The 25,733-nt window shown below is 45.3% G+C and overlaps 1 protein-coding gene across 4 annotated transcripts; it reads left to right on the top strand.

Moving 5' to 3' along the window:
* The first annotated feature begins 4 nt into the window (after positions 1 to 4).
* Positions 5 to 25,733, top strand: Znf346 (zinc finger protein 346). 4 transcript variants are annotated; one of them, XM_059262883.1, is made up of 7 exons: positions 9 to 297; positions 7,258 to 7,361; positions 7,889 to 7,981; positions 9,685 to 9,829; positions 15,788 to 16,021; positions 22,332 to 22,425; positions 24,874 to 25,733. In XM_059262883.1, exons 1-7 carry the CDS (start codon positions 87 to 89, stop codon positions 24,959 to 24,961), a joined length of 969 nt encoding a protein of 322 aa, XP_059118866.1. In that variant the 5' UTR covers positions 9 to 86; the 3' UTR covers positions 24,962 to 25,733. The 4 variants fall into 4 exon arrangements, with proteins under 4 accessions (XP_059118870.1, XP_059118868.1, XP_059118866.1 ...); XM_059262884.1 differs by having other exon boundaries at positions 12 to 297; positions 15,836 to 16,021; XM_059262887.1 differs by lacking the exons at positions 7,258 to 7,361; positions 7,889 to 7,981; positions 9,685 to 9,829 and having other exon boundaries at positions 5 to 297; positions 15,836 to 16,021.

Below are 25,733 nucleotides of genomic sequence, written 5' to 3'. Positions count from 1 at the left end.
CCCCAACGTGGCCTGCAGAGGCCGAACCTCGCGAGATTTGCTGGCCGGGTCAAATCCCCGCCCACCCGCCTCGCGACCGCGGGCGCATGCGCAGCTCTTCAACGGCGAGGCTTGCGGGAAAGATGGAGTGTCCTACACCTAGTGCTACGGAGGCTGCGGACCCTGGAGGGGCCGGACCGTACAACAGCTCCGAGGAGCAGGAGGGTCGGGAACCGGACGGAGTGCGCTTCGACCGCGAGAGGGCGCGCCGCCTGTTGGAAGCTGTGTCCGGGGCGCAGCCGGCGGGGAGGGAGGAAGGTGAGTCGGGGGCTCCGGGCATCGCGGCTGGACGGAGGCGGGACGGCCTGCCGCCTGTCACTGCCCTGGCGCGGGCCGGCCTCGGCACGACGTCCCGGAACTCCAAACTCGCTCTCGGGAAGAGTGCAGAACCTTCGAAACTCGCCACCCTGCGGAATATTTCCGTCCTGCTTTCGCATCCACCCGAGGGCAGGTTCCCCCAAATTCCAGGTCTTGTCCTCTTGGAGATCCACAGGACTTTCCCAGCCTGACCCGTAGCCGAGCCAACCACCATTCCTATCTGCCCTTAATTCCACATCTCCACATCGCTTCCCTTCCCTCTCAAAGTCCTACAGTTCTGACTGATATGAATGGCTTTATTCAATTTACTTTATTTTTATTTATTTATTTTGCGACGCCTCTCAAACTCGTGGCGGGCCTCCTGCCCTATGACAGGTCTGAGCTTTGGAAGGTTTACCTGAATCCCAGCTTCCTCCTGAGCTTGATGACTATGTCCTGGATTGCCATATTTCTTTCTTGGTAGACCTGGCTAGCCTTGAACTTGCCTCAGCCTCCTTAGTGCTGGCATTACTGGCTTGCAATACCATACCCTGCAATAACCGCATTCCATGCCCTGCAATACCATATTTCTATGTGCCTGTTGCCAAAGAGGAAGTCCAGCTGCTTCATCTCACACTTGATGCAAAGTTGTGGAGAACAGTGCAGCTGGGGTTCACTTCTGAGCTGAAGTTAACAGATGGCTTTGTTTGACCCAAACTGGGTGGGTAAGAAGGGAGACAGGAGAACAGGAAGAGTCCGCCACTTTCACAGACCTTTCCAGAGCTAGCTACTTAATGCTAACCCAAATGTACGAGAACTGTATCTGGGTTTCTGTGCTAATCAGGTCTCTGTAGAGAAACTGGATTTCTGTACAGTTGGTTTGCTTGCTGAGCTAAAAGATTTCTTTTTAATTTTATGTGATGAGCTTTTGCCTGATCGCGCGCGTTCGTGCGTGTGTGCATGCGTGTGTGTGTGTGTGTGTGTGTGTGTGTGTGTGTGTGTGCGCGCACGCGCCAGGTACCCAAGGAGGCCAGAAAAGGGCATCACATCCCTGAAACTGGAGTTGCAGACCATTATGAACTACCATTTGGGTGTTGGGAACTGAACCCTGGTTTTCTACAAAAGCAGTATCTGCTCGTAACTGCTGAGGTACGTCTCAGAATTGAGGATACACAAAAAACGAAGTGGTCTTGGAGATGGGAAGAGCATGCCCTGGACTTTGAAGCAGAGAACACAGCAGCTGCTTAATGAACTATTCGCTTACATATGCATGAGCTATATAATACATATAACCCAGTTCATTTCCCTGTCGTCACTTTTCTAGTCTCACATACCTGCAGCATTTACATTCCACCCACTTTATTATAATTTATATATCATAAATTCAACCATTATAGCTGTACCACTCAATGATTTAAATATCTCTTTTATTTTAATTATGTATAGGTGTGTATCCATGTCAGAGTACATACAGATGTATTGAATTCCTTGGAACTGGGGCTACAGACAGTTGTGAGCCAACATGGGTGCTATGAACCAAACTCAGGTCCTCTAGATAAGTAACACATGCTCTTAATGGCTAGCCGTCTCTGCAGCCCCAACTCAATGATTTATTTTTTTTCTTATATTTATTTAGAGAATGTGTGGTATGCATGCCCACACATGTACCATGGTGTGTGTATGGAGGTCAAAGAACAACTTACAGGAGTTGGTTCTCTCCTTCCACTGTGTGGGTCCTGAGGATCAAACTCTGGCTCTTAGGCTTAGTGGCAAGTTCACTTACCCAGCAAACCATCTCACCAGCCCCTAGTCAGAGATTCTCAGTAAAAGTAGAGACTTGTGTAGTCATAACCACAATCCAGTTTTAGAACATTTCCATCATCACAGGTGGTGTCCATCTCTGGTCTTTGTCATTGAATCTCCTCTCACACCTGCCCCGGGTAACCACTAGTGTTCTCCTGTCACCACAGATTGACCTTCCTCAACCTCTCATACAAACAGAATCATTTAGTCTTTTGTGTTTAGCGTCTCTCTGCATGTTTTGGGGGCTCAGCCAAGTCACAGTGTGTGTTCCTTTTTGTTGCTAAATAGAACTCTGCTGGGGCTGGAGAAATGGCTCAAGAGATTAAGGTTAAGAGCACTAGCTGCTCTTCCAGAGGCCCTGGGTTCAATTCCCAGCACCCATATGGCAGCTCATAACTGTCGGTAACTCCAATGGCAGGGCTTCTGATACCCTCACACAGACATACATGCAGTCAGAACACCAATGAACATAAAATTTAAAAAATTAAATAAATTTAAAAAAAACTCTACTGTATGGGATATTATATTTGCTTGTACATTTGCTATTTGGAATATAAGTGTCTGGTTTGGACCTCTTCTGAGAAATTCTTTTGGAGGGGCCTCTCATTATCTAGTCTTGGCTGGTGTAGAGCTCACTGTGTAGATAGGATGACCTTAAAACTATAGTAATCCTCCGTGTAGTGGGTAGCCATTCCAGCTTTGATCTGGAAGTTCCAACCCCCATTGAGGCTTCGGTAACTGTCACGCCTACAAGGCGGGGCTGAGAGAGAGAGGACCCTGAAGACCCGAGATCAGGATGTGCTGCCTCTCTTGGTTCCTGGACCCTGGACGCTGGAGGTAGACCGAGCAGAGTTCTCCAGAGAACACCACCGGACTGCGCTGCATCTTTCCCAGACCCTGCAGCCTACCTATCCCTTCATTTGTAAGTTACGCCACTAAATAAACCTCCCTTTTAACTACGTGGAGTGGCCTTAATAATTTCACCAATACCTCCGACCTTGGCCTCCTGAATGCCAGGACTAATGGTGTACACTATCATGCCCAATGAGAAAAATCTTTACAATTTGTGTGTGTGTGTGTGTGTGTGTGTGTGTGTGTGTGTGTGTACAGGCTCATGCATGCCATGGTGTTTGGTGGAGGTCTCTTCCTCCACGGTGGGAGCAGGGGATTGAACCAGGTGGGTTGTAAGTCATGTGAAGCAAGTACCTCACCTGACTGTCCCTCTTATCAGTGATTCTGCTGAGGGATTATGCAGAGGTTTTGTTTGGACATCCATTTTCTTTCTCAGGGGTCTCTTCCTGGAGTGGATTTGCTAAGCTAAATGGTAACTGTATCTTTAACATTTTGAGGAACTGTCAAATCTTTCCAAAATGGCTTCTTCAATTTCCATTTCTTTCTTTAATGCTTGAGCTTTAGTTCTTTATGTTCTCCCCCTTGTTTATTGTTTTATCTTTTGTTTGGTTTTGTTTTTGAAACAGAGTCTCTATATTATGTAGCCCTGGCTGTCCTGGAGCTCTCTGTGTAGTCCAGGTTGGCCTCAAACTCACAGAGATCCACCCGCCTCCAGCTCTCCAGTGCTGGGATTAAAGCGTGTGCCACCACACCAGCTGTTTTCTGAGTGTGTAGTGATTTCTTGTTTTCTAAATATTGGTGACAGTGAGCACCATTTCACTTATTACCCATTTGTATATTGTAGTGAACTATCTAGTCACATTGTTGCTCATGTTGTTATTTCTTTTATTACTGAATTATAATCCATTTTATATTCTGGGTGCAAATCCTATAGTTCAGATATATCCACATATGTTTTCTTTGAGACTTGCCTTCATTTCTTCTTTCATTTTGTTTTGTTAAGATTGTCATTAATCCCAGCATTTGGGAGGCAGAGGCAAGCAGATCTCTGTGAGTTTGAGGCCAGCCTGGTCTACAGAGCGAGATCCAGGACAGCCAGGGCTACACAGAAAAACTCTATCTCAAAAAACAAAAAAAAACAAAAAAAAAAAAAAAAGAAAAAGAAAAAGAAAAAAAAAAAGATTGTCTTCTTTGGGGTGTTTCACGCTGTTGCACTGGCTGACCTGGAACTCTGTAGACCAGGCTCTGGCCTCAGACTCATAGAAATGCTAGGATTAAAGGCATGCACCACCCTGCCTGACCTTCTTTATTATTTTTTTTTTATCAGATTTGTCTGTATGTGTGGGCTCTCTGGTGCCATAGCACTCATGTGGAGGTAGAGGACAATTTGTAGTAGTCAGTTCTTCCCTTCTACCGTGTGGAACCTAGGCATTGAACTTGGAGTTCAGATCAGCCTGGCAGCAAGCGTCTTAACCCACGGAGCCATCTCCCCATCTCTTGTGTTTGTCTTATGAACAGTGCCTTTTGAAGCATAATTAGCTTCTGCCGTGTGAGCGAACACGTGGTGCTTGTTGTTCTTTGCCTGTCTTTTCTCACTTAGAATAATGCCCTGCTTCAGTGACAGACTTCATTGTCCTTTGTGCCTGTATACTGTCCTGTTGGGTCAATGTACATGTCTTCTGTATTCTCTTTACTTTATTTGTGAATGCACACTGGGTATGGCAGTTAGAGGACACCTTTCAGGAGTTCTCTCCTTTTGTCAAGTGGATTCTAGGAATCAAAGTCAGGTAGTCATGTTTGGCAGTAAGTGCCTTTACTTCCTGAGCCATTTCATCAGTCCCACATTTTCTTTCTTTTTTTTAAGATTTATTTATGTCTTTTATGTATTTGGGTACTTTGTATGCATGTACATCTGCACACCAGAAGAGGATATCAGACAATTGTGAGCAGCCATGTGGGTTCTGGGAATTGAACTCAAGACCTTCGGAAGAGCAATGAGTGCCCTTAACCACTGAGCCATCTCTTAAGCCCCAGTCCCACATTTTCTATATTCATTCAGTTAGCTAACTTCATAGCTTAGCTATGGCAAATTATGCTACCTTACATATGGCCGTGCAGGTATCTCGATAAGCTAGTTTATTTAATTTTTAAGGGACTAAATCGTTGTTTCAAAAGACTTTTGTCGATATTTTGTATCAAAATAGTTGCACTTGGAGTTGGAGAGATGGCTCAGTAGTTAAGAGCTATTTTGCTCTTCCAGAGGATGGGAATTTGGTTACCAGCACCCACATCAAGTGGTTCTCGGCTGCTAAGGGTACCTGTACGCACATGAACATTCTCACAGACACACAATTAGAAATAGTAAAAATAAAGCTTAAAAAAATACCCAGAAAACAGCTGCACTTTCTCCTCCTCCCACCTGGCCCCAATGAGACCAGAAGAGAGAAAAACACAGAGAAGGCCAAAGGTCAGGATGTACACACACCTCACAGACTTAGAGAACCTCACCTGACAGTGGCAGTTGGGAGTAACTCTGAAAGAGCACCACACTGCCAGCCAACAGACTAAAGAATTCTCACGGTAGCCAGAGTAAAATCCCCCCAAAACAAAGTTTCAGAATACTGTAAAAATGTTGAAGTTTTACATAGAAGTCATGAATGATTTCTCAGCAGTGACTGATACAAAGTGCAGTGAGATGGGCTTGCAGAGAGAGCAGCTGCAGGAAGGGTGATGACTTTCCTGCAGCTAAATCAGCAACCAAACTCTTTCCTCCCCTTCCCCCACTCTGTGTGTGTCTGTCTGTCTGTCTGTGTCTGTCTGACTCTCTCTCTGTCTCAGAAGGAGAGCACCAAGTGATGGCCTCAGCAGTAAGAGGCACACATCCGTTTTGTGAGCAGGGGGAAAGAGAGTAGAGATGATAAGTTTTGTCTCAGAGCTGGGGCTGAATGGTAGAAAGCTTACCTAACATTCACAGGGCCCTAGGTGTTGAGAGGTAGGGATATCAACAGGTCCAACCATCTTGATTTGGTCACATCTGATTTAAAAACTTAAAAATAAAGATGGCCGGGCGGTGGTGGTGCACGCCTTTAGTCCCAGCACTCGGGAGGCAGAGCCAGGCGGATCTCTGTGAGTTCGAGGCCAGCCTGGGCTACCAAGTGAGTTCCAGGAAAGGCGCAAAGCTACACAGAGAAACCCTGTCTCAAAAAACCAAAAAAACAAAACAAAAAACCCAGAGCCAGATATCAGGGTAAATACTGAAAGATTAGTAAAGGAGCCAGCACTAGGGAGATTTCTTACCTCTACCAACTCCTCAGCCTGAAAGAGCTGAGGTCCTTTCTCCTCCGCCTTACATTCCTGTCTCAACTTCCCTAATGCTGAGATTAAATGTGTGTGTGCCTCCCAAGTACTGGGAGCAAAGGCATGAGACCCAAGTACTGGGATTAAAGGTGTGAGCCACCACTGCCTGGCCTCTATGGCTAACCTAGTGGCTGGCTCTGCCCTTTGATCTTCAGGCAAGCTTTATTTGTTAGAGCATACACAAAATATCACCACAGAGAATTCAAAGCCTGCCTCCACAGTGACACACTTCCTCTAACAATACCACACCTACTCCAACAAGGCCACACTTCCTAATAGTGCTATTTCTTCTGGGGGCCATTTTCTTTTAAACCACCACAGTGTGCATTGTCCTTTTCCTAAATAGCTCTCTCTCTCCTCTAATGCTTAAGTCTGTTTTAGAACTGTTGTTTATGTTGCTGTTTGAGAGAGGATCTTACTCTATAGCCCTGCACAGCCTGGACCTTACTATGTAGACTAGACTGGCCTTGTACTCAGAGATCCACCTGCCTCTACCACTTGAGTGCTGTCGTTAAAGGTGTAGGACTCTTCATCCTGCTTTTAACACTGCTTCATAAGAAGTCCTCAGCTGCACTTTTTAAAAGATTACAGTGCATGGTGGTAAGGGCTTGTAGTCACATCTACTGAGGCAGAAGGGTCCCTTGAGGCAGGGATTCATGGGCAGTATGGGACAGCTTCACCTAACAGCAGTGTGTGACTAGGTAAAGATGATTGGTCTATGTAAGATAAGTAGTAATGCAGTTGGTTTGCAAGCATGGCATGAGTTATGGCACAGTGTCAAGGAGGAGCAGAGGTCTGTGTATGTGTTGGTGTGGATTCCATTACTCAGTGCCTAGGTTTGGGAGAGATCAGAGACAGTGCTGGTAAGGTCGCATCTGTCAATTTGCCTGATTTCTCTTCCCTCTGTAGTGGAGCACATGATCCAGAAGAACCAGTGTCTCTTCACCAGCACCCAGTGTAAAGTCTGCTGCGCCATGCTGATTTCTGAGTCCCAGAAGCTGGCACATTACCAGGTAGGCCATTTCTGTTGGAGCCGTGTATTTAACTTCCAGGCCGAGTGCCCTCTCCTCTCCTGTCTTGCACAGTGAAGGCTGCTTCTTCATGTATGTTTGCTTGGGACTTGAAGGTTGACTTAATTTCTGTGAATCTCATCTCTCCCATCCAAATCAGGAAAATTGTATGTAGATCGTTCTGTACAGCTTGGTATAGCAGGAAGTAGGAGTTTTGGCTTTATGCATACCTGAGTTTGAATCCAACTCTGTTACATCATCTTATAGGCAAGAAATTCCACCATGCTTGGCCTCAGCTTCTACATGTGTAAGCTAACAATATTCTCATAGCTTGTTGAAGGTTAAAGTAATAGCATGTAAAGGGCCTAGCACGTAATAGCAACTCAGGAAATGAGTCTTCTTCCCTCATCTTCTCATCCTTGTAAGTTTCGTCAGGAGGAGTCAGGTGAGAGAGAATCTGGTGTGTCATGGCTGCCTTCTCTATGGAATAGCACTTGGCTATCTTTGATCTTTCTCCTGGGTTCTTGCAGAGCAAAAAACATGCCAACAAAGTGAAGAGATACCTAGCGATCCATGGAGTGGAGACACTAAAGGGGGACGTCAAGAGGCTAGACTCAGATCAGGTAATACTGCTGCCTTGCTGAGACTGCTCGCTTCCCAAGCAGGTTGGTGTGGTGTGAGCGCAGGCTTTGATTCAAACTGACTTGGCTGCAAATCTCAGGCCTGTTGTCTAACTTGGGCAAGTCTTACAATTCAGAGCCTTGATTTCTTCCTCTGTTAAAAACAAGAATACTTCTGAGCATGGTGGTGTGTACATGTGACCAAGCACTTGGATGTGGAGGCTGGAAGATCATTAGTTCAAGGTTATCTTCCACTACATAGCAAGTTTGAGGCCAGCCTGGGCTACAAGGAGAGACTGTCTCAAAACAAACAAAAAAAGACTATTATTATAGCTACCTTTCGGGATTTTTCCTCAGTTGAGAACAGACTTACAAAATAGCACCAAACCCCAAATCTGTCACACAGTAGTGGTTCAGTAAATGGAACCATTCATTCATTGTTGTGCTCTACCACCCAGGTTACTGAAGAAGAACAAGAGAGGAAGTAGAGGGAAGCCCAGGCTCTCATTTCCTGAGCTGTGGGGAAAACAAACAGACTTTCAGCATTTGGCCTCAACAATCAAAGAATATAAATACCTCTTCTCATGATGAAGCAATTACGTTTATTTTTTATCTCAGAATTACTATAAGAATTACACTGAAATGAGCCCTAATTCCCTGAGTGTACTGTGACCTTCAAAGTATGGAAGTTACACACGTCATGGGATAGAAGTTAGTGGGCAGGACTCTTTCTCTTACTAGGTGGGTGACCTTGAGCAAGTCACTTAACCTCTCTGGAATTCACTTATAAAGTGGACATGATCTCACCTCTTTAGTGTTATGAGGTAAAGTTTCAGTCCTCAGTAAATGCTCAATAAATAAGAGGTTACTCTCCAGACCTCCTTCCTGCTCCAGTGGCCGCTCCAGTGGCCAGTGCTTTAGAGGGGCCTTGCTTCCTTTCCAGAAATCATCTCCTTGTTGCCCCTATGGCTTAGACCCAGAGAGGAATGATCAGTTCATCTCTTTGCACTTCAGTTCTTCAGATGACTGAGTGGCTCAGATGAGATCACAGCACCTACCACCAGCTAGAAATTACTAACCCCAAAATGTCTACAGTGAGAAGGTTAAGAAGTGCTGAAGAAACAGCTCATTCAGAAGACAGACTTTGGGAAGATTAGAATACACTTTCTAGTTGGAACCTGGCGATGTACTGTGTGCTCAACACAGCAGGGTACAAGAATAGGTAACAAAGATAAGTCAGGCTGTTCACATCCAGCATTGCACTTGAAAGTCTCCTAAGTTGTCAGTGTAGGGTGACGAAGACTAGAAATCTGATAGACTCTAGGAATATAGATGAGGAGCAAGGCTAATTCTGCATATACGTAGGAAGGGGCTTGGTGATTGTTCAGTCATTTTTTTTTTTTTTTTTTTTTTTTTTTAAGTAAAAGTCGTTGAATGGCTGATAGTAGACCTAAAGCCAGGCAGGAAGGAGGAGGAACATTCTAGACAGTAGGAATAACAAAGCAAAGCAAGGAAGTAACAGAATAAAATGGGAAGTTATGCACAGAACCTGACATGAAGCATCTGGAGAGGGCTCTGCTAAAGGTGTGTTGGGGTTAACGTGTGCAGGGGTCTTAAATGTCCGCCAGCCCATGGGCAGGGGAACCATTGGAGGTTTTCTGGATGCGCAATGGCATGATCAGACCTGTGTTCTCTCTCCCACCCAGAAGAGCAGCAGAAGCAAAGACAAGAACCACTGCTGCCCCATCTGTAACATGACCTTTTCCTCCCCTGTTGTGGCACAGTCGCACTACCTGGGGAAGACCCACGCAAAGAACTTAAAGCTGAAGCAGCAGTCCACTAAGGGGGCAGGTACTGGTTTCCTGAGTAGTGCTTTTGAGACCCCTCCCGTCCTCGGGGACCAATGGCAGGTGCTTCCAGAATGCTCACTGGGGCCTCAGACATGGAGAGGTTGCTTTTAAGAGCACTGAAAACTCCACTTAAGAGCTGGGGATGTAACTCAGTTGGTAGAATACTTCCTAGTGTTCACAAAGGTTTGGCTTTCATTGTCAGCCTTGCATAAGCCAGATGGGGTACACACCTGTAATCTCAGCACTCAGGAGGTGGAGGTAGGAGAATTAGAAGTTCAAGGTCATCCTCAGCTGCCATAGGGAGTTACATGAAACCCTGCTTCATTAAAATTGGCCTCAGACTTGGGTTCACTTTATTTCCCTTTGTGTTCTCTATCAGATTTTCTATAGAAGCTTCTTAACCCAAGCTTTTGTCCTGACCAATGATTGTAACTCAGGAGTGCCAAAGGCCAACACACACTGTGAGCATTCTGTCACTTGCCTCTCCCACTGAGTCTCTTTCCTCCCACACCCACCTGCTCTCACTGCTAAGTGTTGCTAGTTGACAGCTAATTCCCCATCTTTCCCATGGGCTCAGGTTATGCCATGCTCACTTTGACCCACAGAGCTGCCTCTTGTAAAGGTGGGGGCTAGCCTTCAGAGCAGCACACTCTAGTGTTACCCAGCAAATGTTTGCAGCTGCCCTGAACCCACTCCCCAGCACAGTTGACCTCCTTTATCCTGTCACCTCCAGCTGGCCTTCACTTTCTTCTTGAATTCCGAGGTTTTTAACTTAGGCTAACTGCAATTAGTCAAAAATGAGAGGCCTTTTCTCTTTCTCTCTCTCTCTCTCTCTCTCTCTCTCTCTCTCTCTCTCTCTCTCTCTCTCTCTCTGTGTGTGTGTGTCTGTGTCTGTGTCTGTGTCTGTGTCTGTGTCTGTGTCTGTGTCGCGAGTGCTCTGTTTTGGACCAAGACCATACTATAGATAGAACTTCTGATCCTTTTTGTTTTACTGCACCATTGAAACAAGACAATGGTATTTTAGAAAAATCTACTCATAATTATACCCTTTAGTCATACCCAATCTAGTTATCCACGGTATGAAACAACGGAATATAGACTCTGAAGTCAGAACAGCACAGACCTAAGTCCTGGCACTTTTACTTACGATTTGGGCCTGAGTTTGTACACCCATAAAGTGTCATCGCCATCTGCTGTGGAGCATGTGACAGCCAGGTGTAATGGCAACACCTCAAATCCTAGCACTTGGGAAGTGGAGGCAGGAGGATCAGGAGTTGAGTGCACTCTTTGGCTACAAGTTTGAGACCAGCCTGGCCTATGTGGCACCCAAAAAATAAATAAGAGGCAAACACTGCCCCTCCGCCCAAATCTAGGCTAGAGCAGATACTCACTAAACAACAGCTATTGTTGTTATTATTGTCAACAACAAAAGCCAGTGAATGAAATCCCCTCATAAAATGCAACCGTTGACCAGGAAGCCACGATCTAGAGGAGCGGTTCTCAGCCTTCCTAATGCTATGACCCTTTAACACTTCATGTGGTGGTGATGCCCAGCCGTAAAATTTTGTTGCTAATTCATAACTGTAATTTTGCTACTATTATTAATCATAACGTAAATATCTGTGTTTTCCAATGGTCTTTGGTGACCCCTGTGAAAGGGTCGTTCGTGTCCCCCTCCCCCCCCCACACACACACAAGGGGTGGAGACCTACAAGTTGAGAACCACTGTTCTAGAGCGTACCATTGACCTTGTTTATGATTGATTTGTTAACTTAGATGAAGAGTGACTGATTTTTGTCTATAAAGTGAGAGCTGGTAACAACAATAGCACCACAATGTTTAAGCATTGGGCCAAGGAAAATTATCTTTTTTTTTTTTTTTTTTTTTTTTTTTTTCTTTTTGGTTTTTTGAGACAGGGTTTCTCTGTGTAGTTTTGTTGCCTGTCCTGGATCTCGCTCAGTAGACCAAGCTGGCCTTGAACTCACAGAGATCTACTGTTACTTTTCATTTAGCCTAGTAGTTTAAGCATATGTTCATATTACTTATGAGTTTATTATAACTCTATTCCTGAAATTAAACATTTGTCTAATATAAAAGTGAAACGTGCATGCTGTAGAAAATAGAAATAAATTGAAAGGAATGTCCATAATTTACCAAAGTGCTGTTAACCTTCTAGAGTACTGTTGCTCTTATAACCTTGTGCACTATGTGTATGCGTATATCTATTTGTGTAGGATGAAGTGCTAAACGGTCTTATTAATAAAAGCCCAGAGCCAGATATTGGGGTAAAAAGCTGAGAGATCAGAAAAGCAGAAAGAAGCCAGCCATGTTCTTACCACTTGGAGATCCTCCACCAAAGAGACCTACTTCCTGTGTACCCACGCCTATATGCTTTTCTGTTCTGCATTTCACTCCCTCTCTCAGCCTAACTACATCACTTCCTCTTTCTGCCCAGCTCTGTCATTTCCTGTCTGTCTGTACAGACCTCCAGACCTTTATGGTTAACTAGTGTTGGAATTCAAGGCGTGTGCCACCACTCCTGGCTCTGTTCCCAGTGTGGCCTTGAACGCACAGAGATCCAGATAGATCCTGCCTCCCGAGTGATAAGATTAAAGGCTTGTGCTACCATTGCCTGACTTCTATATTTAATATAGTTGCTGGCTTTTTCCTCTGATCCTCAGATAAACTTTATTAGAGTGCATAGTATTTTGGAGGACACAATACATCACCACATGTTTGTATTATATTTGTTTTATGTTCATCCAGGTTGACTCCATGTATATGTGCATAGAATACATCATTTTCTGTTTCTCTTAAAATGATGCACATACATGAATAGTTCCAGTTCAACATGCAAAACATTGAAAGAAGCAAGTAAAATGCCACCCAAGTCCTACTTCTAAGGAGAGCACTGTGAACAGTGGCTCATGCTTATCTTTGCACTTGAGAGGCTGAGACAGGAGAATTGCTGAGTTTGAAGCCATTTTGGGCTACAAGCAAGTTCTAGGCCAACCTGGGTTACAGAGTGAGACCTTGACTCAAAAGAATAAGCAGACAGATATATCTATATGCTACATGACATGCTGTCGTGTGTGTGTGTGTGTGTGTGTGTGTGTGTGTGTGTGTGTGTGTGTGTGTCTAGGTGACATTTTTAAATGCCAGTATATTTATGTAGATTACACAAATTTTGTTTTGGTTTTGTTTTGTTTTTCAAGACAGAGTTTCTCTGTATAGCTTTGGAGCCTGTCCTGGAACTCCCTCTGTAGACCCAGCTGGCCTCAAACCCAGAGATCCACCTGCCTCTGCCTGCCAGGTACTGGGATTAAAGGCATGTGCTGCCACCACCCGGCCCACAAAAATCTTTCAACATTGACACGACCATATTGTATAATATATTTAGCTTCCTTATATATTGCTTCATGTAGTATAACATTTCCTTGTGTTGGGGGCTGGAGAGATGGCTCAGCAGTTAGAGTGTATTCTGCTCTTGCAGAGGTCCTGAGTTTGGTTCCCAGCAGCCATGTGTGGTGGCTCAGAACTCCTGGTAACTCCAGCTCCAGAGAGCTCCATCGCCTCTGGTGTCCATGAGCACTGCTCTCATGTGCACTCACCACACCTAGACACCTACAATTAAAAGAAGGTCTTTGATATAAAAAATGCCCCAAGGTTATTGCAAACTTCTTGTAGGTATCTTAGCAATCATACAAACCACTTGGTGGTCCTTCTAATGTTGAGTCTTTACATTCCTCTCTCCCTTTTCTCTGTTATAAAAATACAGTAGATGTCCCTGGAGAGCACACTTTGCATATTTCAGGTATTTCTTGAGAGAAAACACTAAGCTCTTGCTGCTTTGGATGTCCGTTAAACAGCTCCTCCAGCTTTACAGCTCACTATACTACTTCCTTCCAGTATGTTTTGTAACAACATTTATTTATTTTTATGTATGTGCATGATTTGCTTGCCTGTATGTCTGTGCACCATGTGCGTGTAGTGCCCACAGAGGAGGGCATCAGATCTCTGTAACTGGTTGAGAGCCACCATGGAGGTGCTGGTACCACCATGTGGGGGCCAGGTCCTTTGAAAGAGCAGTCAGTGCTCTTAACCACTGAGCCATCTCTCCAGCCCCACCCTCTAGTAGGTTTTAAAGAATAACCTTGGGCCATCAAGATGACTCAGTGGGTCACAGTGCTTGCCACACAGCCCTGGGGGCCTGAGTCTGACTCTCAGAGCCCACACGGAGATGAAAGGAAAGAATGGAATCACAAAGTTGTCCTCTGACCTCCTCCACACATGCACTCTGACATTCACGACTGTGCGCGCGCATATGCACATACACACATCTGTGACTGCACAAACACGTATACACACATCCATAGCATTTACTTTGAAAAGGCATCTACATGGCTGTTTCAGTCAGCTAGAGTCCAGCTCTGACCTGTCCAAGGGTTCCTGCGGGAGAGGAAACAGAATGAGGAAATGATACAAAGAGACCATGAGAAAAGACGGAGACACAGGGTAGCTTTGGGAGGGCCCTGGGTCAATACCCAGTCCCTAGAGGTTTATTCCAAAGGGCCTTTTAAACACTACCCAGGGGAAAGGCAAAAGACCTTCCTCTTTCAAGATCAGAGCACACCGTACAGCCAAGAGTAGCCACTTCAAAACACCTGGTAACCACGCCCGCGGCCAGATCATCCCATTATGCAGCCCTGCTGGGTAAAGCAAGTTCAGATTCTCTGACCTTGAGTAATCTGGCCTGCTTTCAACATCCCATGTTGACTATGAGAGACTCACACATATGTCCATACCAGACTCTGATTTGCTGGTTTCTTTTTTTAAGAAAAGATTCATTTCTATTTTTTAAAGTGTGTGTGTGTGTGTGTGTATACATGTGTGTACATTTAACTGCATAGGCCAGAACAATTGGATAAAGGCTTTGTGACCCACCTGACAAGGGTGCTGTGAATTGAGCTCAGATCCTCTGGAAGAACCGTAGACATTCTTAGCCTGAACCTACTCTTCAGCCCCTGACTAATTGAATTCTTTGAGCAGAGCAGGAATGTTTTCAGATGATGAATGCATCAATGGTAGCCTTCAAGTCTTCTTGCTGTACTCTTGAGCCTGGCACAGGATGATGGCTCCAGGGTCACACAGTTCAGGGTTCTCTCACTGACTTGGTGATCTTGAGCAAGTCATTTTCACTGTCAAAGCTCAGTGTTCTCTGTAATATGACAAAATGATACCTACTTCATTGGAGTACTTCTGAGACCCCAAAGGGAAAGTGCAAAAATATATAAAATGGGTAATTGTTACTGCCACTGTTCCCTCCCCTCACGTTGCCAAGACTTTAGTGGAGTCTCAGGCATCTCTGCGAGGTGTGGTGGCTCACACTCCAATCCCAGCCTGGATTACATCCTGAATCTTAGGCCAGCCAAGAGCTACATAGCTACATAGTGAGACTCTTTCTCAAAATACATACATACATACATACATACATAATAAAAGTAGTTTTTAATCTGGTTGCCTGACTCTGTACAGACTCAGAGCTTGAATGTCTGCTTCAGCTCTGTAACTGCTGTATTTTAAGGATGGAAATGAAATGTTCACAGTTCTTATCCAACTCACTTTGAAATTCCAAGAAATTCTGAGAGCTAGAGTCTGCAAGAATGTTTGCTTGCTCTGTCCCAATTAGGCAACTGGACAGCACAAGTCAGAGCCTTGTGCGCAAACACTAGGGCTCATGTCCCTAAAGCTGGCAGACAAATGAGTTGTTCATTGCGCTCGCTCAGATCTTGCCACCTTTCCCAATTAGAGAAGGCATTTATGGTATGACTCTCACGGGCAGTGCCCCATCTCCAAGGTGATGGGTGACACCGCCTTTCTTTCACCTCAAGCATACTCAGAAGCCTGGCACCTTCTGGGTTGTGTTTTCATTGTTTCTGTTTGAACTCTCTCACCACAGCTCTGTCGAAACACCTTACAAATCCTTTCCTTGTGGCCTCCACCTTAGCCTTGCACCAGAATAGAGAGATGCTAGACCCAGACAAGTTCTGCAGCCTCTGCCATTCAACTTTCAACGACCCTGCCATGGCTCAACAACATTATATGGGCAAGAGACACAGGAAGCAGGAGACTAAGCTCAAACTCATGGCGCACTACGGGCGGCTGGCGGACCCTGCTGTCTCTGACTTCCCAGGTGAGAGGGCCCGGCTCACACACAGAGGTGGACCAGGGACTGAGCACTGGGGCTCCCTGGATTACCCAATGTGTGCTGCGTCCTGCATTCTCTAAAGCAGGGCTTGCAAGCACGGAAGGCAGGTAGGAAGACAGCATGGTGCACTCCAGCACTTAGGAGGTGACCCAGGACGATCACAGAGTCAAGGACAGTCTGGGATACATAGTGGGACCCTGTCTTGAGGGGATGCAGGGGAACAAGCAGGAAATTTAATTGTAAGATCCAAAGATGACCATGGTCAACTGAAGAGTGTGAACCGCTCCAAGTGACACTGGTGTTGCTGTCTTTCAGTTTTAAAGCACTGTGGAAGTCAGGTATGGCGGCTCGCGCCTTTACTCTCAGTATTCAGGAGGCAGAGGCAGGTAGAGTTCTGTGAGTATGAGGCTAGCCTGGACTACATAACCAGCTCCAGAACAGTCAGGACTACACAGAGAGACCCTGTCTCCAGAAAAAAACCAAAAATACTATGGAAAGCCAAATTTGTGTTTTTATTATCATTATTATTAGCTTTATTTTAATGCTGGGCATGAAATACAGGACCTTGTGCATGTTCAAGAGCCACCAGTTTATAATCTCTGATTTAAATATATGTTTGTTTGTTGTTTGTTTTTGAGACAGGGTTTCTTTGTGTAGCTCTGGCTGTCTGGAGCTGATTATGTAGACCAGGCTAGCTTCAAATTCACAGAGATCCGCCTGCCTCTGCCTCCCGAGTGCTGGGATTAAAGGCGTGCGCCACCACCGCCTGGCAAGATTTTTTTTTTTTTTTTTTTTTTTTTTTTAAGGAAAAAAATGTGGACAGTGCAACCCCTGGGCAGGTGGTCCTGGGCTGTATAAGAAAATAAGCTATCCCAGCACTCAGGAGGCAGAGGCAGACAGATCTCTGAGTTCAAGGCCAGCCTGGTCTACAGAGTGAATTCCAGGACAGCCAAGGCTACACAGAGAAAAAAAGAAAACACATTTATTTTTTTAATGATGTGTTTATGTATATCTGTGGGTGGGTAAGTGCGGATGCCCAAGGAGACCAGAGGAAGGGTTTGATTACCTGACACTGAAGTTATAGATGGTTGTGCCACCTAACGTGAATGCTGGGAACTGAACTTGGGTCCTCTGGAAGAAGAGCAAGTGCTCTTAACTGCCACGCCATCTCCCCAGCCCTAACCTCTGATTTAAGCTCCCTAGGTAACATCTACATTGCTTGATTGAAGGCCTCAACAGCCTTTACCAAAGTTTGAATATCCTTAGGATATCTCTTTCCTCAGCATTTGAGATCTGCCTCTATCCCTAGGGAATCATGGTGAAAGAGGAGACCATTCTAGCTTCCTTAATCTCAAAATGTTACCTAGCATCATGGGAGTGGGTGTTCACAAATAGAGGCTCTTCCTATTAGTCTATAGTATGTTTGGGGCTGGGAATGTTACTTAGTTGGTAGAATGTGTGTCTAACATGCACACAAAGCCCTAGCTTCAGTTCGCAGCACCACATCAACATGGCACAGTAGTACATACCTGTAATCCCAGCACTTGTAAGTTAGAGACTGGAGGATTAGGAGTATGCATATGTATACCTGTATATAGACACATATGCAATTAAATAAATAAATGGAAGCAAGGTCATTGTTCTTGTTGTGAATATAGCCTGCCAGTCTGTGAGCTCAGAGCAGGGCTGCTTTAGTTGGTTTAGGGGTTTAGGATTTGTTTTGTTTCCTGAGCCCATTCTGGCCTTGAATTAACTGTGTGTATCCAAGGATGACAAACTCCTGACTGTCCTGCCTCCACTCTCAGCTGCTAGGATTACAGGGCTGTGCCTCCATGCTTGGCATAAGCTCCGTCACAGCAGCATCTTAAGAAGCTGGGTGTATGAGCGCTGGCTCTCTTCTCCCCCAGAAGAGCATTGTCCGAGGCTGCAGCAGCCAGAACAGACCAGTCTCCTTCCCTTAGCTTCCCACAGGAAACCATTCTCCAGAAGGCCCACTGCATCAGAGGCCACAGCACAGTGCCCAACACAGTACTGTACCCAGCACATGTATACATGTGTGCATCCAAAATAACTTCAACACATTTAACTAGAGTCTTTCCAGCCCTTTAAATATGTGCAGTATGAGAAAACAATCCATGAAAAAAATCAGCCTGGACCAAAAGTGGCATTTCCACAGGTGGGTAAACAGATCCTGCTGTGATCTCTGTAACCAAGGCTTCAGGGCTGCTAAGCAAGTGCCTTTACCTACTGCGTCATCCCACTTCCCCTTAATGTTGTCATCAAGTGAGTGTCCTTCACTGTCGAATGGGAAGATGGCCTTTCCCTTCTTTTCTCCAGTGCTCTACCCCGAGTGTATACCCAGCCTTTCCTTATTTCTTAACATTTAACTTTAAACATATTGTAACTCATCTGGACGTTTTTGTAACATGGTCTACTTGACAGAGGAAAAATTTAAATGTAGGACTATTTACAATGTACCAAGGTAATTAATTGTAAGGGATCTGGAAGGAATCTGATCTCAATGAAAATTAGACTCTCAGTCGGGTGAGAAGATGATCTGCCTCAATCTAGTTGTCATCTGCTCCTGCCCAGGGGTGTTTGCTGTGAATCAACGAGAACAGTGCTGTGTGTTTCAATTGTCCCCATAAAACACTCCTAAGCAGTGTTAGTTGTGGTAAGTGGCTGAGTGAGGTGGCCGCTGCCTAATCCCAGCACTCACAAGGCTAAGGCAGAAAAATAGTGAGTCCAAGCCTATCCTGAGTTGCATATTGAGTCTTCTCTCTCTCTCTCTCTCTCTCTCTCTCTCTCTCTCTCTCTCTCTATATATATATATATATATATATATATATATATATATATATATATATATACACACACACACATACATACACACACACACACAGAAAAGAAAAGAAAAGAAAAAAGGAAAAATAAAGTAGTGGTGGCATTTGTCTGTAATTTGGGGCAGGGTGATAGTGAGTCCCAAGCCAGCCTGTGCTGTAGAAATAGTTCAAGGCCAACCTGAACTACATTAGCAAGATCCAGTCTCAGAGCCCTAACAGACAGGTTCAGTAAGTTTCATGATGCAATGAATATTAAAAATCAGCTTTTCATACACCAATAACAAAATTGCTAAGAAAGACACCAGAAAAGCAATTTCCTAATGACTATAAAAAAAATTAAGGAAGTAAATGTTGACTTCATGAAGATTTTTTTTTTAATGATGTATTTTTATTTTATGTGCTTTGGTGTTTTGCCTGTATGTGTGTCTGTGTGAGGGTGTCGGATCTCCAAATCTGAATTTACAGACAGCTCTGAGCTGCCATGTGGGTGCTGAGAGTTGAACCTGGGTCCTCTGGAAGAGCAGTGAGTGCTCTTAACCACTGAGCCATCTCTCCAGCCCCTCATGAAGATTATTAAACTAATCAAAAGATATTGAAAAGGGAGCTGGGAGATGGTTCAGTTGGTAAAGTGCCTGCACCATAAGCAGAAAGACTCCAGCACTCACATGAAAGCTGGGTGTGGTGGTGCACATCTATACCATAGTGCCAGCGGAGCAGACAGGTGGATCCCTGGAGCTAGCTAACCAGCCATTCTAGCCAGTAAGTAATTTCTGAGTTCAATGAGAGAATCAGTCTCAATAAGAACAATAGAGAAAGACACCTCATGTCAACCTCTGAATTCCACAAGCGTGCATGCGCTCAAAGTACACACAAAAACTAAATAAATAAAATTGAAGAACTGAAGGACAGTACACATGTGAGCCTGAGGCAGGAGAATTGCCTCAAGTTCAAGGCCTGTCTAAGCTACAATCTTACTGATCTCCATTCAGGTCAGCCTGGACTCCATGGCAAGACCCTCTCCTAAAAAACAAACAAGCAAACAGGCACCACCATTGCTAAAATGGGGGTGTGTCCTGTGTTGGCAAAATTAATATAAAATATCCATACTATAAGTGATTTGTGGATTTGGGATAATTCCTATCCAGATGCCAATGACATTCTTCATAAGAGTAGAGAACTATCCTGTGTGTATTCATGACCTCCAGCAACAAAGGCAGCCTTGAGAAAGAAAGAAAGCAAAACTTGAGGCATTGTAGATTTTCCAAAGCTACAGTGAACTAGGCACGGTAGCACTCCTCAGAATCCAGGACTTGAAAGGTGAAGAAGGAAGGTCAGGAGTCAAAGATCATCCTTGACTGCATAGAGAATTGGAAGTCAGCTGAGTTACATGAGACCCAAAAATGACTTCCCCTGTAATCCCAGCATTTGGAAGATGTAAGCAGGATGATGAGGAATTCAAAGCCAGCTTTAGCTAGCCTGGACTATATAAGGCCCTATCTAAAAGGGTTTTGTTTTATTTCGTTTTGCCTACAAAGTAGTGGGTTTCATTATGACATTTTCATACAAATCATAACCAATTGTTACTATTAATCCTCCTTCCCCGTACCAATACTTTTTAATCTATTCTTTGTTTTTTGTTATTTGTTCATTGTTTTGTTTTGGAGGACAGGGTCTGATTATGCAGCTCTGGCTGTCCTGGAACTCACTTTATAGACGAGGCTGGCCTCGATCTCACAGAGATGTGCCTCTACCTCGCCAAGTGCTTGGATTAAAGGTGTGCGCCACTGTGCCCAACTCAAATGCTTTTTAAAAAAAAGCATTTTAACTTTTTGAGGCTGATACTAACAGTAACCCTATTTTATATATCAGGAGCCCAAAATCTTAGAGAAGCTCCACTTTCACACACAAGGAAATCAGAGGCTAAATAGCTGACCTGTGGTCCCACAGGTACATGGTAAAGGTGTGCTGTGAGGTTTGAAGGTAACAGGTGGTTCAAAGGCATCGGAACTAGGAGGGGCTTTCCAGTTGTATGTGTGCTGCTTGTCCTACCACAGCTAGCACCTGGCATGCAAAAATAAGTCCACCCTTCACATAATGGGCCATTGGTTTGCCCTTTCTAGCTCTGTGTCCCGAGACATGTGCTGTTCCTTATTTCCTCATATATATTAGTTATGATTCTCATGAGAGCATTATAAGGTATGCAAAATAAGCAAGTATGATAGATAGTACATGCTTGTAATCTTGGCACTTGGGAGGTGAGGCTGGAGGAACAAGTTGAAGCCTAGCCTAAAATACTATCTCAGAAGAAATATATTGTGGCCTGGCATGGTGATGCATACCTATAATCTCAGCACTCAAGAGACTAAGACAGTGTAATCACCATGTCTTTAAGGCTAGCCAGAGCTACATAATATAGTGAGACCTCATTTCAAAAATAAAATTTTAAAAAATAGCACTAGAGAGATGGCTCAGCAGTTCACACCACTTGCTGGTCTCAAAGCGGGTATATCAGATGGCTCACAACCACTCCAGTTCCAGAGGAAATGACTCCCTCTTCTGGCATTTTAGGCACCTGCACACATGTACATATAAGGAGGCAAACACATGCACATAAATTATTTTTTTTTAAATCCCAAGACATAGCTATTTTATCCTAAGTATTATAAGTATAAAGTAGTATAATTAATTGGTTTATGGTTGTGAAAAGATAAGCATTGGAAGGAAAAGTATTTAGCGACATTACATGCAACAGAGCCAGGGTTCCAGTCTGACCTCTTAGACCTGATTCACTGCTGGAGCCATATGGCAAAAAGCCACTGTGTCACTAGAGCAACCCTGGCTGTGAGGCAGGGTGTCTGAATCCCAATATAAAAAGACAGATTGACTTTTATAACAGCTGCACTCCTTAATTACTGTCATTGCAATCCTGAGGCGAGTGGGCCTTCCAAGAGATCTCTCAGTGAAGGGTGCCCTTAATGAAGCCACTAGGTAAAGCAAAGGTCACCTCTGTTCTGTGGTTCTTTATTGTTATAAGATCTGCTTATTTTGTTAAGGGTGGGGCACACACATGCTGTGGTACTCATGTAGATGTCAAAGGAGAGCTTGGAGGAGTCAGATCTGCCCTCCTACCTTGTGGGTCATTAGGATTGAACCCAGGTCATCAGGCTTGTATGCAAGCTTCTTTACCCACTAAGATATCTCAGCAGCTCATATTCTGTCCTTCTTTGTTTATTCAGTAACAGTCTAGTCTGGTGTTTGCTGGAACTAGGAATTGGGATTGCTTGATGAGACTAAGGAGGTACAGTGTTACAGTCTGTGCCTCCAGAGCACCCAGGACCTCTCAGCTCCACCCATCCGTCTTCAGAAGATCTTTTGCATGCTCTGTGCAAAGCAGCATTCCTCCAGTTCCTTCCTACTGGATAACTAACTCTTCGTTTTGATGTGTGTTTCAGCTGGGAAAGGCTACCCCTGCAAGACGTGTAAGATAGTGCTGAACTCCATAGAACAGTACCAAGCTCACGTCAGTGGCTTCAAACACAAGAACCAGTGAGTAACATCCTTTGAAGTTGAAGAGTCTTCAGCAGGAGTCTGGGGTTTCTCAGTCAGGTAGTTCCCTGCTTAAATGGAATACAAGAGCCTTTTCTCAGTCAACAGAAGGTAGATCAGTTAACAGGCAGTGTCCCCTGGGTTTCTTCCATCAGCTTTCCTCTGGCATGTGGATGGACTAGGCTGAAAGTTTCCGTAGAGACGTACAGATGACTTCTGAAAAGTGCCTGGATTTCTTGGCCTGTAGCAGCCTGAGTAGGGAAACATGATTTTCCCTTACTGCTCTGAGGCCCCCTTTTCAATCAGCAATTTGTGCAGTAGCTCCCTCTACAGCTTACTGTCAAATGTGGTAAAACACCCAAGTTCTGGCCACAGCAGACCCAGTCCCTGCTCTCACAACTTTACAGTCTGATAGCAAGTACAAAGCAGATAATCTGCCAATAAAAATGGTGGTGTGGGTGTGATAGTGCACACCTGTAACCCCAGCACTTAGGAGGTCAAGATTCTCCTCAAATACTAGCAAACTCAGCCTGAGATGCATGAGATCCTGTCGCAAAGGGGCTATGACAGCCCTCACAAGGGAATTAGTGAGTGCCAACCTTGTTCTCAGTGTTCCAACACACTTGAGCAGCTCAGTATCGGGCGTTGTCCATAGACAACCTGGAGCCAGCCAGAACTTCGGAGCTACTCACACTTGAAATTGGTAGTGTATCCACACACAGTGACATGCCCCTGCAGTCCCAGGATTTGGGAAGCTGAAGAGAAAGATTGAGAATGCGAAGCCAGCATGGGCTACCTAGCAAGACCCAGGCCAGCCTGGACAAACTGAAGTGCTGCAGCTCTGAAGGGAAAGGTGTCCCCAGGGTGGGGAACGAAGGAATACCACAGAGTCACACCACACAGCAAACCTCACGTGAGAGATTTATCGGGAGGGGAAAACCCAGGAGGGCAGCTGCCTCTGCTCAGGCGAGAAGCAGCAGAGGACTGAGCAGCAGTCAGGGTTTATGTAGTGTTTCTTGGGGGCGGGGTGGGGACCTAGGGGGTGGTGCTTTCCAGGTGAGATTTCCAGAGTGGAGATTGGTGGGATTTCAAGTCCTGAGCTTGGGCTTTTACTCTGTAGAGCGGGGGCTGGGTCCAGCATTAGGGCAGTTGGAGTGTTCTGTGGGTGGAATCTGACATTTGGGGGTCCTCGGTGTGCTTGCCTCCAGGAGCTCACAGAGTTGCTTCCTTGTGTAGCCCAGGCCATCCTGGAACTTGGTCTGGAGACCAGGAAGAAAGGGAAGATGGCTGGTACTGGTTTTGGTTTTTGCTTGTTTACTGTTGTGACCTTGGATAATTTCAGTCTCTACTATTTTTGTGAAACTACAGCTATTGAACAATTGAGTTTCATTCAATCCTCAGGGAGGGCTCCAGTAGAGCACCTCCTTCCCCTAGCATCAGTTAGGTGGAGTGACTGCCTGGGTCAGTTAAACATCCTGGTGGCTGCCAACCGTTCATTTTGCTCTCCTACCGCCACAGGGAGCTCAGTAGCCTGCCTCACTTAACAAGGCTCGGTACGGGTCCGAGGCGACATGCCAAGTGTCACTGTCAGTAAGTTTGCTGTGAAGATCAGTTTTCTTGCTGGGCGGTGGTGGCACACACCTTTGATTCCAGCAGTTGGGAGGCAGAGGCAGGTGGATTTCTGTGAGCCCAAGGCCAGCCTGGTCTCCAGAGCAAGTTCCAGGATGGCCGGGGATACACAGAGAAATCCTGTCTTGAAAAAAACATTGAATTTTTTTTCTTTTTTTATTATATTTTCACTTGTGAGCACACTATAAGAAGGTATCCAGCGGCCGGAAAGGGGGCCGCCCTCTCGCCCGTCATGTTGCACGCACGTTCGTGTGGAACCTGAAAAAAAAAATTAAAAAAAAAAAAAAAGAAGGTATCCAGTCCCCTGGAATTTGAGTTACAGTCATTGGTGAGCCCACCAGATGTGGGTCTTCTGTGAGAGCAGTACATGTGCTTACACACACACACACACACACACACACACACACACACACACACACACGGAAGGAATTATGTTTGTTGGAAAGTAAATGCAGCTCAAGATCATCATATTAAGCAAAACAAGCCAAACTCAGGGACAAACATAAGAAATCATGTTTTCTATCCTTTGTGGATCCTAAATCTCACAGATTTCTAAAGGAACATTTTAAGCCTGCTGTTTAAGCTTTCTGAAGTTCAGCTTCATACATAAAATGAGGGTGCTGCTCTTTGCCATGCAGAATTGACATGAGGTTGAAATGGGATAATAGCCTAGCATTCAGTGGCCCTCAGTAAAAGGAAAGCCCCCTGCTCATTGTCCCAACATGAGGAGAGCCACACTACCATTAGAGCAGCTACAGAGCATACTGTCACAGGCATGCCACACACTCACCCTGTGCCTTTGTTCTTCTCAAATTACAGGTCACCCAGAACAGTGGTGTCACCCGTGAGCCGGATGCCAGTGCAAACGCAGCCCACTCCAAAGGACTCAAGTGTGGTGGGAGACTAGAGAAGATGTTTCTGCCTGCTTAGCCTTGTTGGGACAGCCACAAGCCAGTTCCCGGTGACTGTGGTTAGCCCTTGGCTCCCTCTTCCTCCTTTCTAATAGCAGAAGAATATGGAGGCATGAGGCCAAATTGGGCTGCAGACAGCCTCTGACTGGGCCAGGACAAAGCGTCTCCTGTCCTCCTCTTTAGTGTGGTCCTACAGGTCATGGGAGAGGAGACGGGGCTCTTGAGAAGACCTGAGGTGGTGGTTTAAAGGTTAGCCTTCCTGGCCCCTCTGGGCGTATGTCCTGCAGTCCCAGTGTCTGTCCTCTCAAGGTCAGTCTGGAACAAGTTCCTGCAGATGAAGGAGAGCACCATCTCTGGGCTCCAGGAGTGCCTGGGAAATGGCCACTTTCCTGAAGACTTTGCAGGGCAGCTGATACAGTAGACTGGAGTGGAGCTAATGTGTCACTCCCCCCTCAGATGTGCAGACTTGCCTGGTGTAGACCCTGCCGACTGTGAAGTCTCCTGGAACACACACACACACACACACACACACACACACACACACACACACACACACACGTCCTGACGGCACTGCCATCTCTGCTGCCATCTCTCCAGTTCCCAAATGGTGCTAGTGGGCATCTGTAGTAGCTAGGAGCTTGAGGAGACCTGAGTGCCCAGTGGGATCATGGGAAGCACCAAAGGAGGCCTTTGTCCTTTATCAGAGATGCTCTGACCCAGGGTTATGTGAGAGAGTCTCCCACCTGCTATGTTCCTGGATAATTCTGT

This window comes from Peromyscus eremicus, chromosome 5, assembly GCF_949786415.1.
Source record: "Peromyscus eremicus chromosome 5, PerEre_H2_v1, whole genome shotgun sequence".
NCBI lineage: Eukaryota > Metazoa > Chordata > Mammalia > Rodentia > Cricetidae > Peromyscus > Peromyscus eremicus.
This window is presented reverse-complemented; position numbering and strand designations above follow the sequence as displayed.

Excerpts from the sequence above, each read along its gene's own strand:
- Znf346 (XM_059262883.1), top strand. The coding sequence starts at position 87 with ATGCGCAGCTCTTCAACGGCGAGGCTTGCGGGAAAGATGGAGTGTCCT. Across the intron at positions 298-7,257 it reads GCCGGCGGGGAGGGAGGAAG|TGGAGCACATGATCCAGAAG; the intron begins GTGAGTCGGGGG and ends TTCCCTCTGTAG. Across the intron at positions 7,362-7,888 it reads AGAAGCTGGCACATTACCAG|AGCAAAAAACATGCCAACAA; the intron begins GTAGGCCATTTC and ends GGGTTCTTGCAG.